Here is a 16,065-nt window from a genome sequence, read left to right as displayed (position 1 = left end):
ATGTATTTGTTGAGATACACCAAGTGAAAAGACTGGTCTTTGACAATTACCAATAGTGTCCTCTGTCTTTAAAATTATATCAAGAAAAGTCCAAACATGAACAATCTATCAACACAGCAGATGATGTAGTGTTACTGCAAACCATACACTGCAAAAACTGGGGTGTTTAAATTGACACGTTGGGTGTTGTCACATATAGATCTCAAGGTAGACTATGTTCTTTTGAGCAGGTGTCTTGGTTTATTTATAATAAACTACCGTAATGTAGATTTTTGGAATTCAGGAGAAACTGTCCTGCTAATTTCTGCGAAACTGTGAAGTGTTATTTCAACACCCTAAGATTTTAATTTTAATTTTCTCTTTGGTATTTGTGACAACACATATGTTGTAAACTTAAACTCCCGGTATTTTACAGTATACATTGATACCTCACCGTGCAATGCCTTCAAACCTATACTCCAATATTTTGTTCACTCACCATAAAATAAACTTGCTTGTCTCCATTGTCAACCCGACTAAGTTTTGCCTTCTTTGTGCAGGGAAATCTCAACTAAACTAGAAGAGATGGAACCAGGTTCTTTTCATGGGATGAGCAAGCTGACAAGCCTGTAAGTCAATTTGTATACAAAGTGTTTGTATTCGTGATTTGATTTTATTGAAAAACCTTTGGGCGTGACTGTCTAGAAAAATCTTCAAACTTTCACCAAATTTAATTTTCATGATTGTTTTTTTTTTACCTTCTGCATGGTCCCACATCACTTAAAGCAAGATACTCCTTTAGTACCTTTAGGTTTTTTGGGGGGTGGAATTGGTCATCAGGTAATTATGTAGTTGTTAAATTTTTATAAAATCCGGAGCAAGTATGTCCATACAGGATTTTCCTATAGGACTACACAATCCGAGGAACTTTACCACAGTAACGCTTCTCATATTCAAATTTCTAGGCATATAAAACTGATAAATTTGTACATAACCATTTTATTTCGAAGAGTGATTACCAAACTTATACCATCTCTATAATGTTATATTTTTTTGCCCTGCTGTTTTTTTAAATTATTTTTTTTGTCTTTGTATAGGTCCTTATACAACAACAAGATGACAACTCTACCCTCTGGCCTGTTTAATTCTCTGAGCGAATTAACAATGCTGTAAGTTATTATTGCACACTTCTTGTATTAAAACCATTAATCACTGTAGCTCGCAAGCCTGAGGAAACCTGTAATCAAGGGTGCTTCCTAAGTGAACCAAAAAACACTGGAGTTAGCCCCTACTCTTCTATTAAAGCCTTTGGACCCTTTCGGTAAACAGTATTGTCCAAGGCCCACACTTCGTGTATCACAACTTCTATATCAAATAACAAAGCTGTGAAAATATAGGCTCAATCGGTCATCGGAGTCGGGAGAAAATAACGGGAAAACCCACCCTTGTATCTGTGCGTTTCGCCGTGTCGTGACATGTGTTTTAAATAAATCCGTAATTCTCGCTATCGAGAATTGATATTGCTTTACTGTTTTCTCAAAAAGTAAAGCGTTTCATGGAATAATATTGCAAGAGAAGTCTTTCACCACTACCTTCTGTAAACCTTGTAAGTTGTTTGTAATTCTGTGAACTTTTATTTTTGTTTCTGTACCGAAAGGGTCCAATGGCTTTAAGTGTTCAAGGTTCTTATATGTGCACTACACATGACCTATGGCTTAATGTCCCATCCAAAGTGCAGAGTATTGATTATCTGGTTCAAGGATGCAATGTCAAAATCCGGGACTCAAATTCCAACCAACACTCTGCTGATCAGAAACACCGGAACTTGAATCCGGTGCTAACTGCTCATCTGCTCGGCCACAAAATGCCACAAATAGTTCAATTTCGTATACCTAGTATACTATGCCTGTGGACTTTTTGTTAAAGGAATCTGGAAGTTGTACCGAGTTACATAATGCCTTGCACACATCGGTGTAGGGATAAAACCAAATCATTTAATGATGGATTCTCCCGTCATTTACTGTGTACTTTATTAATTTTATATAGAAACCTTGGGAAGAATAGTTTGTCACATCTTCCTGCAGATGTTTTTGTGGGACTGAAAAACCTGCAAAAGTTGTAAGTAGTCCGTTGGAAATTTTCTAGTCCTCATTTTCCAAAGACCATCCATCTTTAGTTTTCCAAGACTACTCATACCATCCAAGATTCAAGTCAAACTTATGACACAACTGGCATAGAATATTATTTCAAATCTTTATAAAATTTAACAGCTTGATACATTTCAAGACATTTTTATGCAAATATTTCACTGTCATGTCTTGGTACAAATTTGTTGCATGCCTGCCACACAAAAGACATGTTCCACTAAACAAAGGCCACAAACAATACATTGGCTCAGTCATAACAAAGCAAAAATATTGTCTAAAATCAAGACTTATGCGATTTATTTGTGAAGAATTAGTACTTAGGGGCCATTCATAATGTCAATGTACAAAAATAAGATTTTCAAAATAATAATTATTATTATTATATTTTTTTTTTTAAGTTGTTTTGACCCACCCACCCCCAAATTTTGATTTTCAAAATATGTAATTTGCTTGTTTTGCTTATTTCTGTTACTGTTTTCGAATGACTGTTTTTATCACAGGAAATTGTTTTCAAACCGCCTCCACTCAATTCCTCGTGGTATTTTCCGAGAGCTCCTTAGTCTGGAACAAATGTGAGTTACAAATGAATTGTTTCAGAATATACAGAACCCTGGTGCTGCACAGTTTTGAATTTCAGATTGAAACAAGTTTTGAATTAACTTTGATTGTCTTTGTATATAATTGCCAAACCTGTATATTATGTTTAAAGGCACTGGACACTATTGGTAATTACTCGAAATAATTGTTAGCATAAAAACTTACTTGCTAAATGAGCAATGGAGGAGCTGTTGATAGTATAAAATATTGCGAGAATCGGCTCCCTCTAAAAGTAACATAGTTTTTGAGAAAGAGGTAATTTGTCACTCAAATATTTAAAGACTTCAGGCCTGAAGCCTTTTGTTATGCACCTGAAAGCACACAAATTTGTGCAACAAGGGTGTTTTTATGCATATGTTGCGATACACCAATTGAGAATACTGGTCTTTGACAATTACCAAATATGTCCCGTGCCTTTAAATCACTGATAGTAGTAACATTGTCAGCAGGGTTCATTATTTATGGAGCAAAATCTTAAGCAGGCATAAGTAAGATTTTAAAAATTTTACTATTTACTCTTAGTTTGATCAAAGTGTTTGTATCATTTACAGAGACATTGCTAGCAACGGTATCAGCGAGCTTCCAGAGGAAATATTCTTTGGGTTATACAATCTCAAGAAGATGTTAGTATGATTTCAATTTTGATGATTGTTTTTTTTTTAGTGTTTTGTTTTTGGTTTGGTTTTTCAAGGTGAACATGAATGAGGACACAATACTAATATTTTTCTGCTAGCCACCAAGGGAATTAAAATGATTGTTTCTTGCATTATAAATGTGAGCAGTTACAAGTTAATTTTCAGTAATGTTTGTTTTAAAAATAGGTTCTGGTCTCGTTTTATTTGTTCAACTTTAGTCTAAAAATTAAAATGCAAAACACTATAGTTTTGTTATTGATTTTGTGTCAGTGGCAGAGCGGTAAAGCGCAAGCTCTTGTGTTTCATCGACAAAGTGTGGGTTCAAGTCCTGGTCTTAACACTGGTGTCCTTATCCATAATTGCTTCATCCTTCAGATGGGACTTGGTAGGAAGTTTTAGAACTTGTTTGCAGTGGACTTGCAAGAATAAAAATACACTCATTGCTAAGAGTAGGGGTTTGCCATGTTGTTTCTGGCAGTGGCTGCTAAGTGCAACACATCACCTTGCCAACCCTTATAATAATAATAATAATAATAATAATAATAGTGGCAATTTATCATGCGCCATGCGGTGCAACATAATCGGGTATCATAATTCAAAAGTTTCAAAACATGATTTATAGGGGGTCATGGCGGAGTAGTTAAGAGCATCAAATTCAGGTTCTGGTGATGAAGTCATCAGAGTGTGGGTTCGAAATCTGGGTCAAGGCACTCGTGTCCTAGCAATCACTGTAAAGCATCATGCTCGGGTACCTCAGAGGGTAGAGGTTTATAGTGTGTTTTAAAAAGCCTTTGGAGCTTAAGGGCGCTGCATACTCCCCCAGAGGGAGCTGAGAGAGATTAAAGACATTTTCTTGGCAAGGGCACTAAAATGTAATGTGCTTTGTTACGTACATTGTAAGTAGCACTGTATAACAATTAGTTACCTTATTAGTATTTAAAAAGTTACTTTCTTGCGCCCTGAACACTTTATTGGTGAACACTGAGCTGTATAAAACTCATAGAGTTATATATAAGAACTAGAGGGCGCACGAGTGATGCTTCGTGCACAAACGCCACGGGACCGCAAGATGACAAGCGCGTCATTCTGCACGGGCATTGAATATGAAATACACGTTTGAGTTTTATTTTATTGAACGCTCACGCGATGCTATTTGTTCAACTTACAAAATGGCCGCACAAACACACGCTGTGAGATAGCTGTTTTGTCAACATAGAAAATGGCCGCCTGCTCGCATGCCGGGGCGCGCATTTAGGCCAGTGCGCGCTCTAGTTCTTATATATAACTCTATGATAAAACTCCAATATTATTATGACTTTTACTTTTATTGTCCTACAGTGTCCTTCAATATAATAATCTCTCATACTTCAGGGATGGTTTCCTAACTAACTTCACTCGTCTTGAAGGAATGTAAGTTTGTTCACATCTAAACATACTTTCTCAATCAGTAACTTTCGCCTGGCTTGGCCTGCACATTTTTGTCAAAGAGACTGAACGGCTTTTCTTTGCGGGACTTTCTTTGCTAAATGCTACAAGCTTTGTCTAGTCATGGTTTTCCTCTTGCTTTTTTATTGCATTCCCATTGTTGTGTTTTTTCCTGTCATTCTCTGACTGCTTTTTAACATTAGGAAAAGGCTCTATAGTAAATGGTGTTATTATTATTATCATTATCATTATCATTATTAACAACAATACCTTTCAATCTTAGAGTGAAAAATAAGTTAGTCCCAATACTAATAGAACATGTCCAGGTCAAAATTCCAGTTGAACCTAGTTAAACTGGGTTTAACTGGAACTAGTTGAAACCGGTTGATAAACTAGTTAAACACAGTTAAAACCAGTTGGTTTAATATGGAAAATGGACAGACACCAACTGGTTTATAATTTAAACTCAGTTGAACACAGTTAAACCTAGTCCAAACCAGTTGGTTAATATGGAAAATGGACGAGTTTCCGTCACTATCCAGTTGAACCAGTTGACCCCAGTTAACTAGGTTCAACTGGAATTTTGACCTGGGTTAGTATAGGTATATTACATCTCTTACATTATTCTCTTTTCACCATGTAAAAATATGTCAAGTGCCAGCAAATATGTTATTATTATTTTGAAAAAATCAAACATTTAAATTCGATAAAAAGAGTCACCTTTTCGTGAATTCTTTCTTATCCTAGTTATAGCAAGAACAATAGCATCAAAGTCATACAGCCAAATCTCTTCCATGGATTGATCAATCTCGCTTGTATGTAAGTAGCACACTCAATTTTCCTAACATTCCAGAAATTTAATGGAGTTACCATACTTTTAAAGTAGCACAAAGTTCTTGTGTTAGTAGTAGAGATGCCCACTTCATTTTGTAGTATCAAATAAATTTGGGTTGGTATTTCATACTTGGGATCAAAACAAAAGTATGATAATTTATGGTTTCAAATACAGATGGTCTACTGTGGACATTTGTTTTGAATTGACCTGCTAAATTCGCTCTAGTTTTGGAAATATTAATAATTTTCTGTCCTCACTATAATATGTTGCATCATTTTGCTAAAATAATTGCAATACTTTGGGAAATATTACATCTTTATTTATTGTTGTATTTGTGAGAAAATTTTGATTCTAGGGTAGAATTTGATGCAAAATATTGTTTCACAGACTTGTTTACGATTGTGTGTCAATGAATACTGGGAAAAACAAGAGCAAATCCTGACAATTTTGAACTGTCACACAGGCCTTATTTTGTATTGGTCTTGTCAAATATTTGTGTTCTACTTCAATGTTAACATTATCTCAATTTAGCCTTTGGCTACAAGATTTAAGAATTCCGCACAAGAGCAAAAGAATTGAATAAATCAGTTTTGGTAATTCTGTTTCTCTTTTTTGTTCCAGTGATCTTCGGAACAACTTGTTGAAGGAAATTCCTGAAGATTCATTGCAAGATAACAAATTGCTTGCACAGCTGTAAGTTTACCCAGCTCCAAAATGAATTATGTCGTTATAATTAAAAGAAATTAAACGTCAAGTGTAAACTACACAGAAAACTGACTGTCAGACCTGCCAACCTTGTAAAAAATTTTGGAGTACCACATTATTGCACCCAGTCAGACTGGGTAAATTTGAAATATTTTTAGTTTGAACAAAGACAAAGTTAATGAAAAATTGAAAGAAAAAAATTTGTTTGTAGGTATTATACTTTTGATTTTTGTTTTTCCTTTATTCAGATATCTTGCTGGGAACAACATTTCAAGTCTGGATCCCAAACTTCTAGATGGGCTTTCTGTACTTGATAAACTGTAAGAACCATAACTAATTAATAGAACATCTCTGCATGGTTTGTAAGTCATTGTTGTTGTTGTTTTGATTTTTGGTTTTTATTTGGGGGTGGTGGGGGGGACAACAATAGGTATTGTAATATAAGGCACTTCATCTAAACTTTTCCCGGATAACTTGCGGAAAAGTTTTCCCGGAGCTAATTCACTATCCCTCAACAAAATATTGTGCATTCTGTATAAACTCCATGAACAGGTTTTAGGAAAGTTGGGCCATTTGTTTAATATCGGTAAAACCGCACACACTTAGATTTTGCTATCTACTGGGAGTCAGCAGTTGTTCCCAAATGGTTTCGGGAAAACCCTTCCACAAGTTGTCCGGGGAAAGTTTTGACAAGGTGCCTAATTACTCAATGTCATAAGCGGTCATTGCCTTACAAATGCAAGGTTTGTGACACATTTAGAAAATACCTTTTGATGTGGCTATCTTTCTGAAATTGACATTACACAATGGCAACAATATTTAAAAAAATGTTTTCACTTTAAAGGGAGAGTGTTTTTTTTGTAATTATCCCACAAGTCGTTGACCATAAAAACATACTTGGTTAAGAGCACTGGAGAACTGTTGAAATTATAAAAAACATTGCTTGAAATGACCCCCTTTTGAGCACTAGTTTTGGAGAAAGAGGTAAAATTACACCCAAACATTTGAATCTGAGAAAGGCTTCAGTCATAAAGCCTATCTCCGGCATCTGAAAGCACACAAATTTGTGCAACATTTGTGATCTTTCTACTTACAAATGTGTGTCCAAATTTTCACAGACTTGTTATTTTATGCATATTATGTTTGGATACACCACGTGAGAATGCTTGAGAGAAACCTGACTAGTTGGTCTCAATTTAATTTTCTCTTGTATTTATTCAGGGCACTTGAGGACAACAGAATCAAATCTCTTCATCCCGGACAGTTCAGAGATCTCAGCAGTTTAAACAGTTTGTAAGTCTGGAAGAATGCTTGTTATCAGGATTTTCCTCAAACTGGTGAAAATTAATTACTCCTTTTGACTGTTGAATATTAAGGGAATCAATGTGTGGTGAAGAGGTTTTCAACTAGTGGTTTAATCCCAACAAGGCCTGGTTCTTGATCATTTTTACCGAGACGAAGTCGAGGTAAATTATCAAGAACCAGGCCTCTGCGGGTTTAAACCACTAGTTGAAAACCGATTCAACACACTTTGATTCTCATTCTTAAGTACCTTTTCGGTCAAAAAACATCAACACTTTTGGTCAAAAAGTAAAATAAATGCAAAAATTATAATTGTTCAATGATTTCTTTCAACACAACACCCCTCCAGCTATGAAATGGTAAGGCCCTCCGCCGCCCTCGGGTAAACAACTCCTTATAAGTGAATGCTGTGTGCGCCGCCATATCGCATGATGTGGCACGACTGTCCCTGCCGCTGCTCTCGACTAATAGGAATGAAGAAACTGTCTTATTAGCACAGGTGCAAGCTCGCGTGTCATGCCCATGTTTCAACACTTTTTACTGGTCATAAACACAGGTTTATCCACACCCACTTGACGCGCTCTCCACCAATAAGAATAGCAAAACTGTCCCGAGGTATTTATGAATGCTGATTTACAATGTAACAGAGCATTCATTTTCAAATTGCAATGAATTAGTGGGGTGTAAAATGCAGTTTTTTGTTTTTTTAAATTGCCTGAGAAAACCTAATGAGATTGTTGAGATTGAAGTCTCCTGTATAAAGCCATACAGATATATTGTTTAACCTAAGCTCACTGTTCATCTGTTTACACAGGTACTTGTCCAACAACGAACTCTCTGGGTTAAAGAATGGAACTTTTCTTGGACTACAATCTCTCAGTGACCTGTAAGTAGATCAACGTCTCTATCAATGCAAAGGTTGTGGGTTCGAATCCAGCCTTAGTGACTTCCCTTTGAAATGTCTTTCTTCACAGAACTTGGGGAAAGTACTGAGACAATGCTTAATACACATTGGTGTAAGAATGAAAGCAAGTTATATTTTTGTTTATCCCTCATGCAAAAGCAACATCTATTAGACAAACTTAGATCAGGAACTTAGAAACTAGTAGATCAAAATCGTGACAACATTTTGAATCCCTCATATTTTGCATCAGGCCAATCTTACTAAAACACTTGACTGCTTTAAAGGCATTTTTTAACCTGTGGCTTTCGGAACCAATCACATTTTTAAAATCCTGTATAAATGTAGTTGTATACACACTCAAATTAATCTTTGAACCATTTAATTTCAAAAAGTACTGGTCGCGTTTTCAATTTCAACATACAAACAATATTATGATGTTTTCCTCTATCTCATGGGGTGTTTTTTGAGTATGTGGAGGTGTCTCACCCCCACACTTTTTTAAGTAGGCCACTGTTTCTGGTTTACTGTTTTTTACAAGTTGTAAGTGACATTTTTGTTTCAAATCCTACAGATCTCTTAACGACAATGAAATTGCAGAGATCGAACCCGGTACATTTCAGGGTCTGGAGAATCTGGTGACGCTGTAAGTATCAAGTAATAATTGAGTTTACTTTAAAAGTTTCCAAGAAAATACACTCAGAATTTTGTCATAATTACCAGCAACCTCAGACGGAGATTTTCATGTGCCTTCCAGCCTACGGGAATGGGGGTGCTGTGGGGCGAGGGTGCTAGGGGTGATGCAGTACCTTTAACTTGTTGGGATGAGGGTGCTGGAATACTGGACTAAATGTACCTCCTATAATTCTGAAACAAATAAAGGCATGTTCTATAATGGGTTTTTTTGTTTGGGTGGAGTTTTTTTTTAAGATGGGGGGGGAAATGGTGGGAATTAATTATGTTTAAAAATGTGTTCTTTATTTTCACACATTTCTTACTTCACTCAAAAGAAATCTCTGAAAAAAAATAGCGTCACATTACAAAAACAAACAATTGTTGGGTTCCCAGCTTTTTTCTGTTGAAAAACTTCTCGTGGTTATAAACGAATTATTACTAACAGTAATTGTGTATGTTTTTTTCTTCTACCTAGTGATCTGAGTAATAATACAATCACTGTTCTTGAGGAGGGTGCTTTCCAAGGGCTTTCCAGTTTGGACTATTTGTGAGTAAAACCTGTTTTTGTGTCTTCTTTCCTAATTACATTTTGGTGTTTGGATTAGAACACTGGACTCAATCTCAGCTGGTGTTTTTGATAACCGGAGTGTGGGTTTGAGTCCTGGCTGTGACACTTGTGTCCTTAAAGGAACATTACAGAATTGGTTTTTGCCAACAAAACAGTTGATGTCAGTGTAAACACTTTATGTAATCCACCATATACATAAACCGAAAAACCTGTAGAAGTTTGAGATTGATCGGCCATCTGGGTCACGAGAGAATAGTGAAAAAACGATTACAAATTTTGCATTGCATCGATGCCAAAACAAAAAATGAATAAAACGCTCACTGAGCGATAAACTCCAAATGCAAAATTAGATTATTTATCAAATATGACATTTCAGACAGACATGTTTCACGGGATGTTTTCTACTATCATCATCATTAGACTGTGTAAGTTTTATGTTAATCTGTGATCTTCACGATTTTTGTTTCTTACCAATTCTGTAACGTTCCTTTAAGCAAGACACTGTCTGTCCTTCAGATGGGACATAAAGATGTATTGGTCCCGGGGTGTTTTGTTTAATGCACTTCAAAGAACCAAGTGCACTTTTTAGCACTTCAAAGAAAAGGGATTTGAACCTGCAACCTACTGATTAATTTGACTGTGTTTCGAGAGATTCTGTCCCTCAATATGGTGAAGTGTGTAAAAAGTTTTGTCTTATAGCGCCCTCTTTTGATACGAACTTCCTTCAGCTCATGATAATTCACCATTAAGGGGATACACACTGAGGGATAAAAAAATCATACATTCATAATGTTATGTAAAAGTGACTGTCAAAACAAATAAAATAATAAAAGAATAAAGAAGTAGCCGGTACACATTTTTGCTTTTTGCTCACCAGTGGCGAGTTATATTGTTAAACTTGGGTCTGTACTTTATAAATATTTCATGATTTTATCCCTCAGTGTAGTAAACCAAAAGGAAACCTAAAAATTAGCTAGAACAGGATTTGAACCACTGACCGGTTTAGCATGCAGACGCTTTACTGAATGAGCTATCAAGCCAGTTTAAAGTATGATTTTCTCAGGGAACACCAACATAATTGTTCTGTAAATTTCAAATATTTTCGTTATACAGGTATTTATCTGGCAATCCCCTTCAGAAGATCCACCCTTCTGTATTTGACATCTTCAAGCATCTTAAAGTTCTGTGAGTTTGAATCACTTTTTATTTTGTTTGTTTGAGGGGGGACCAAAAGGGGCGAAATTTGGGGGAAAGAATTTCCGTGTAGGAATGACCGGCGGGATGCATTTTGCTTTTTTGGTAGTGGATACGAAACAGAAACTTTAATGATAATAAATGAGCTTTTAATTGGTAATTTTTGATATTTTTAAAACTATTTTTGTATTTGCGCACATTATATATGTTTAGGGCAGATTATTATCTTCTAAAAAATGGCAAACCAAGTGTGCTAAAAAGGGGCTTCCAAGAGAAAACTATACACAGTTTGTTCGATTATAAATTAAAGTAATCTGTTTCTTTTTAAGTTTACTTAAAATTTAATGTAGGAATGACCAGTAGGGTGCACTTTGGTTGTTTATACTTGTATAATTTGAATTCAAACTTTGAACATCGTTTGTTTTCATTTTGTTTTCCTTTCCTTTTAAGTTAAGTTGTGACACGATGAGGAAAATTATATTCATTTGAAAAGCACAAGACTGTGGGTCTTGTCCGGTCAGGAGTTAACTGGCCTGATATTAAAATAACCGACCTCTGGCCTGTGGTCCATAGGATAAATTTCAAGTACTGGGGTCGATTTCACAAAGGTAGTCCTAACTTAAAGTAGTCCTAGGACTCCAATTTAAAATAGTCCTAGGACTCTAATTTAAAATAGTCCTAGGACTCTAATTTAAAATAGTCCTAGGACTCTAATTTAAAATAGTCCTAGGACTCTTTAGGAGTCATTAAAAACTTAAGGCTAGTCCTAAGTTTGCAAGTAGCTCGTCCTAGATCGCGATAAGATTAGTCTTAACTATGATTAGTGCTTTTGAGTCAGTCTTGATTATTTTTATGTCTCGTATCTTTTAGTAAGACGGACGATCATGCAGTGTGCTGCTTCATTGATTCTTCTACCACCGTATGTGATGTAATCTCAGAGGAACTCCGTCCACCTTATCTGACATGTGAAGACCATCGCTTACTGTCACAGGACGTCATGAAAGCCTTCATTTGGGTGCAGGTAACTTAAAGGCACTGGTCACCTTTGGTAATTGTCAAAGACCAGTAATCTCACTTGGTGTATTCCCAACATATTATGCATAAAATAACAAATCTGTAAAAATTGAACGAATTGGTCGTCGAAGTTGCAAGAGAATGGTGAAAGAAAAAATATCCTTGTTGCACAAATTTGTGTGCTTTCAAATGCCTTATAAAAGACTTCAGCCAACGGTTTCACCAAACTCTTTCTAACTTAGGATTAATATAAGGACTTTGGGACGAGTTAAGTTAAATCTTAGACGTTAGGACGCATTGAACCTATCCTAAGGTTAGGACAAGTTACCCGTCCTAACTCGAGATAGGATTAATCCTAGCGTTTCGTGAAATCGGCTGCAGGCCTTAATTAAGTCTTTTAAATATTTGATTGAGAAATTACCTCTTTCTCAAAAACTATGTTACTTTAGAGGGAGCTGTTCTCTTGTACTATCAACAGGTCGATCTCCATTTGCTTGTTACCGAGTAAGGTTTTTTATGCTAACAATTATTTTGAGTAATTACTAATTACTCTTAATTGTATCGATTCCTTTCTTTTTTCGTAGGTGGTCCTGGCAATCACTGGTAACTTCCTAGTGCTAGTATGGAGAGGAAGTAAACTACAAGGCTCTAAGAACAAAACTCAAATGCTTCTGATCTCAAACCTGGCTGCTTCAGACCTCCTGATGGGCCTCTACCTTCTCATAATCGCTGCAGCTGATCTTCACTACGGGAACAACTTCCTGCTGCAGACTGCCTCCTGGCGCTCCAGCATCATGTGCAAAATCGCCGGGGTGATTGGTCTGGTCTCTAGCGAAGCCTCCGTGTTCTTGGTCACTCTCATCAGCTTCGATCGCTTCATGGGTGTGGTGTTCTTCATGAGTCGTTTCCGTCTGACCACCAGGGTGACCGTCAGAGTCTTGGCCGTGTTGTGGCTTGTTGCGGTCGGTGTTAGTGCCACAGCAAGCGCTCTGTCTGCTACAAATGGCAACTTCTATGAGTTATCCAATGTATGCCTGGGGCTACCTCTGTCCACGAAACCGGCAAACTATACGATTACTGTCACAAATGAGGAGTCCGCTGAAGGAGGTGTGCTCATCACTAGGGTAGATACTTCGGGCAATAAGCCGGCTTGGATCTTCCCGATTGTGGTCTTCCTCGGCGTCAATCTCTTGAGCTTCATCCTCATCTTGATCTTCTATGTCTTCATCTTCATCTTTTCCAAGACGTCGGCTAAGAAGTCACAGCGGCCCGAGGATAAGGAGAAAGAGTTGAAACTGGCCTGTAGGATGTTGTTCATTGTGGGAACCGACTTTGCTTGTTGGGTACCGGTGATAATTATGGGGATCCTAGCTCAGTCCGGACTGGTAGAAATTCATCAAGTAAGTGATTCATTTATATATAAATATTTCTTTTTAAATTGATAACTACTTTAAATGGAAAGACTGAAACAAGTTCTTTTTATACATATTAGCCAAGACAAAAAAACCTGATGGTCAATGTGAGACTAACTTGCCAACTTGTCTACTTTGCTTTTCTAAATTTCTTCTCTGTATTTCTTGCTCCAGACGATGTATGCGTGGACAGTGATCCTCATTTTACCCATTAACTCCGCTATCAACCCATGGCTGTATACCTTGTCATATACCAGCCCGTCCACTTGGAGAAAGCTATGTAAACGGATTAGGGGAAGAAGGGATTCCACTCAAACTATGTCCACTGATTTACAAATGAAGAAGTAGGGGAACCTTTTAGGAGAACCCAGACAGGAGTTCACAGGGAAACTTTTAAAACTCGGGTCACACAAGCGCATTTTGATTGCGCGCGGGCGCCCTGTTTCTCGCCAAGTTCACATAAATCGTGCGTTGTTTACACAAAGACTCCAACGCGCAAGGTCAAACCGGATGTCGCACGACGTATATACTCGAGGCATACGTGAGAGCAGTGACTGACTCTACACTGAAACCTACAAAGAGTAAGCGAACCTTTTTAGGGCAACCCATTAAGAGCAGTGACTCTGACTCTACACTGAAACTTCTGAATCCCTATAATTCATTTTATTAATTAAAGGATCAAATGCTTTATACTCTGCATACCATATCACCATTCTCCTTTGTCTGTGCATTGCATGCTTGGATCGGTGGTTGCCATGCTAGCTTGGTTGGTTAGGCTTATTTGAATATACTGGCCATAAGGAAATTTGGGGGCGGATCCGCAAGATCAAGCCAGCATCCAATCAGCAATGATTGGTTATAAGTTACACACATGTTAGATGTGTCAGCCAATGAGTGTACAATATTGGCATGTAATTTGTTACATTTTGGAGGAAGTTTCGCTTGCTTATAGTCACATAGTCACAGCTTGTACAAGTTGTGTTGTAAATCACATATCTGGCTAAGTACTAATACATTTTGTTGTTGTCTGAGTATAAATAAGCCAGGAATCTCTCAGACTCTTCAGTCTCGTGACGATGACTAGAGCAAGTTAATCAAATCGTTGAAACCTGTCTTAAGAATTTACTCCGCGGTAGTAAAAGTCTCGCCGATCCACTAAAAGCTTAAGTCGTAGTCCCGTCCGATTGTCTATCTTCCGCCTGGGTAGTAGTTAAAAAAGCACTGAGAAGTCTCTTGAATTTCGAAAATCTGCTCTGAGGTAGTAGAATATAAAAAGCAAGACAAGTTCACAAAAAAACATAACAGACACTGTACTACCCAAACCAAATATATTATTGGTACCTCGCCATGCCGTTTTGGAGAACCTTGCTGTATACCAGGTGTGTTTTAAAGTCAATGTCATACTTTCTCAAGATGGTAATTTCTCAAGATATTGCATTTCTGATGCCGATTTGATGCGCAACTTTTGAATGCAAAGTCGGTTGATACACAATTTTTTTTTAAATGCTGGCGTACAGTTAATTCAAGGTTATAAACTCTCAGTTAATGTATATATTAAATATTTTATTATTATTATTATTATTCTACACAAAATCCAGCCAATGATGTGGTAATTATTTTAAAAACTAATGATGAATATTATTAAAGTCACCTGGTATTTTTTCAAAATAAAGCTTTTGTCACTAATATATGTGTTTTGATGAGTTGAATGTGAATAAACAGTTAACTAAGGTTTTAAAAAATCAGTTATTATGTTATTTACAAATCTAAGAGTAGACCCCGACCCGAGAGGGCGCTGTTCGTGACGTCAATCGAGGCAGACTTTGCCTGTAATGCGTAGAGTAAACACAATTGCAAAGTACATGTATGGACCAAGTCGTGAGTTTGTACGTTTCAAAAAAAAAAAAAAAAAATAAGTTTTTTTCCGGCAATGCCGACCAGGTGTATTGATGATGAATGCAGAAAAACACTTTTTGAAATGTACCAACTCACGACGTGGACGTATATGTACTTTGCACGTGTGTTTACTATACGCATTGCAGGCAAAGTCTGCCTTGAATGACGTCACAAAAGGGGCAGGCGGAGTCAGCCCCCAAACAACTTTATATATTTTTTAGACATATAAATCGTGACAAACAATTACTAAAAAAATTGTTTTATTGTTCGTAAGCATATACTCTTATGTTTGAAAGAAAAAAATATATATTTCCAGGTGACTTTAAGGTTGGGATGGTAACATTCTCAGGCCCCCATCGATTTAAATAGTGCGTTTATAACGTGGCTTTTGACGCAGATAATACTAGCACAATATTTGACATTTTAGACTGAAATTCAGGTCGGGGGTTTCATTCAAGGGCTTTGTTCCAACACGGCCTTTGATGGTCAGTGAAATGTAAAACCCTAGCAACATTGAAACGTTTATATCAAAACAGTCCGAAAATATTGTACATTTATTATATATTTTCCCTATGTACAGAGATTTAGTGAGTGTTATTTTGTTCAATTAATTGTACAGATCTTAACGGTTTGCACAGTTAATAGTTTAACATTGTTATTGAAAATATATTTCATCATGATTATTAACTGTCTAGTTTATGTATCTACATAATATATATATATATTTGTAATAATGACTTGTTCTGTTAAAGCCATTACACACTTTCGGTAAATAGTATT

At 36.6% G+C, this 16,065-nt stretch overlaps 1 protein-coding gene across 1 annotated transcript in view; it reads left to right on the top strand.

The window, feature by feature from the left end:
* Positions 1-16,059, top strand: part of LOC139938438 (uncharacterized) — a 28,806-nt gene extending 12,747 nt beyond the window's left edge. Inside the window, exons 14-30 of the mRNA XM_071933970.1 lie at positions 540-608; positions 1,077-1,148; positions 2,026-2,097; positions 2,627-2,698; positions 3,275-3,346; positions 4,697-4,768; positions 5,531-5,602; positions 6,240-6,311; positions 6,572-6,643; positions 7,545-7,616; positions 8,440-8,511; positions 9,101-9,172; positions 9,677-9,748; positions 10,883-10,954; positions 11,834-11,984; positions 12,562-13,377; positions 13,564-16,059. Coding sequence (XP_071790071.1) covers positions 540-608; positions 1,077-1,148; positions 2,026-2,097; positions 2,627-2,698; positions 3,275-3,346; positions 4,697-4,768; positions 5,531-5,602; positions 6,240-6,311; positions 6,572-6,643; positions 7,545-7,616; positions 8,440-8,511; positions 9,101-9,172; positions 9,677-9,748; positions 10,883-10,954; positions 11,834-11,984; positions 12,562-13,377; positions 13,564-13,737 — 2,146 coding nt within the window. The 3' untranslated portion in view covers positions 13,738-16,059. The remainder of the gene's footprint in view (positions 1-539; positions 609-1,076; positions 1,149-2,025; positions 2,098-2,626; positions 2,699-3,274; positions 3,347-4,696; positions 4,769-5,530; positions 5,603-6,239; positions 6,312-6,571; positions 6,644-7,544; positions 7,617-8,439; positions 8,512-9,100; positions 9,173-9,676; positions 9,749-10,882; positions 10,955-11,833; positions 11,985-12,561; positions 13,378-13,563) is intronic.
* Positions 16,060-16,065: the final 6 nt, after the last annotated feature.

Source organism: Asterias amurensis, chromosome 6, assembly GCF_032118995.1.
Source record: "Asterias amurensis chromosome 6, ASM3211899v1".
Lineage (NCBI taxonomy): Eukaryota > Metazoa > Echinodermata > Asteroidea > Forcipulatida > Asteriidae > Asterias > Asterias amurensis.
This window is presented reverse-complemented; position numbering and strand designations above follow the sequence as displayed.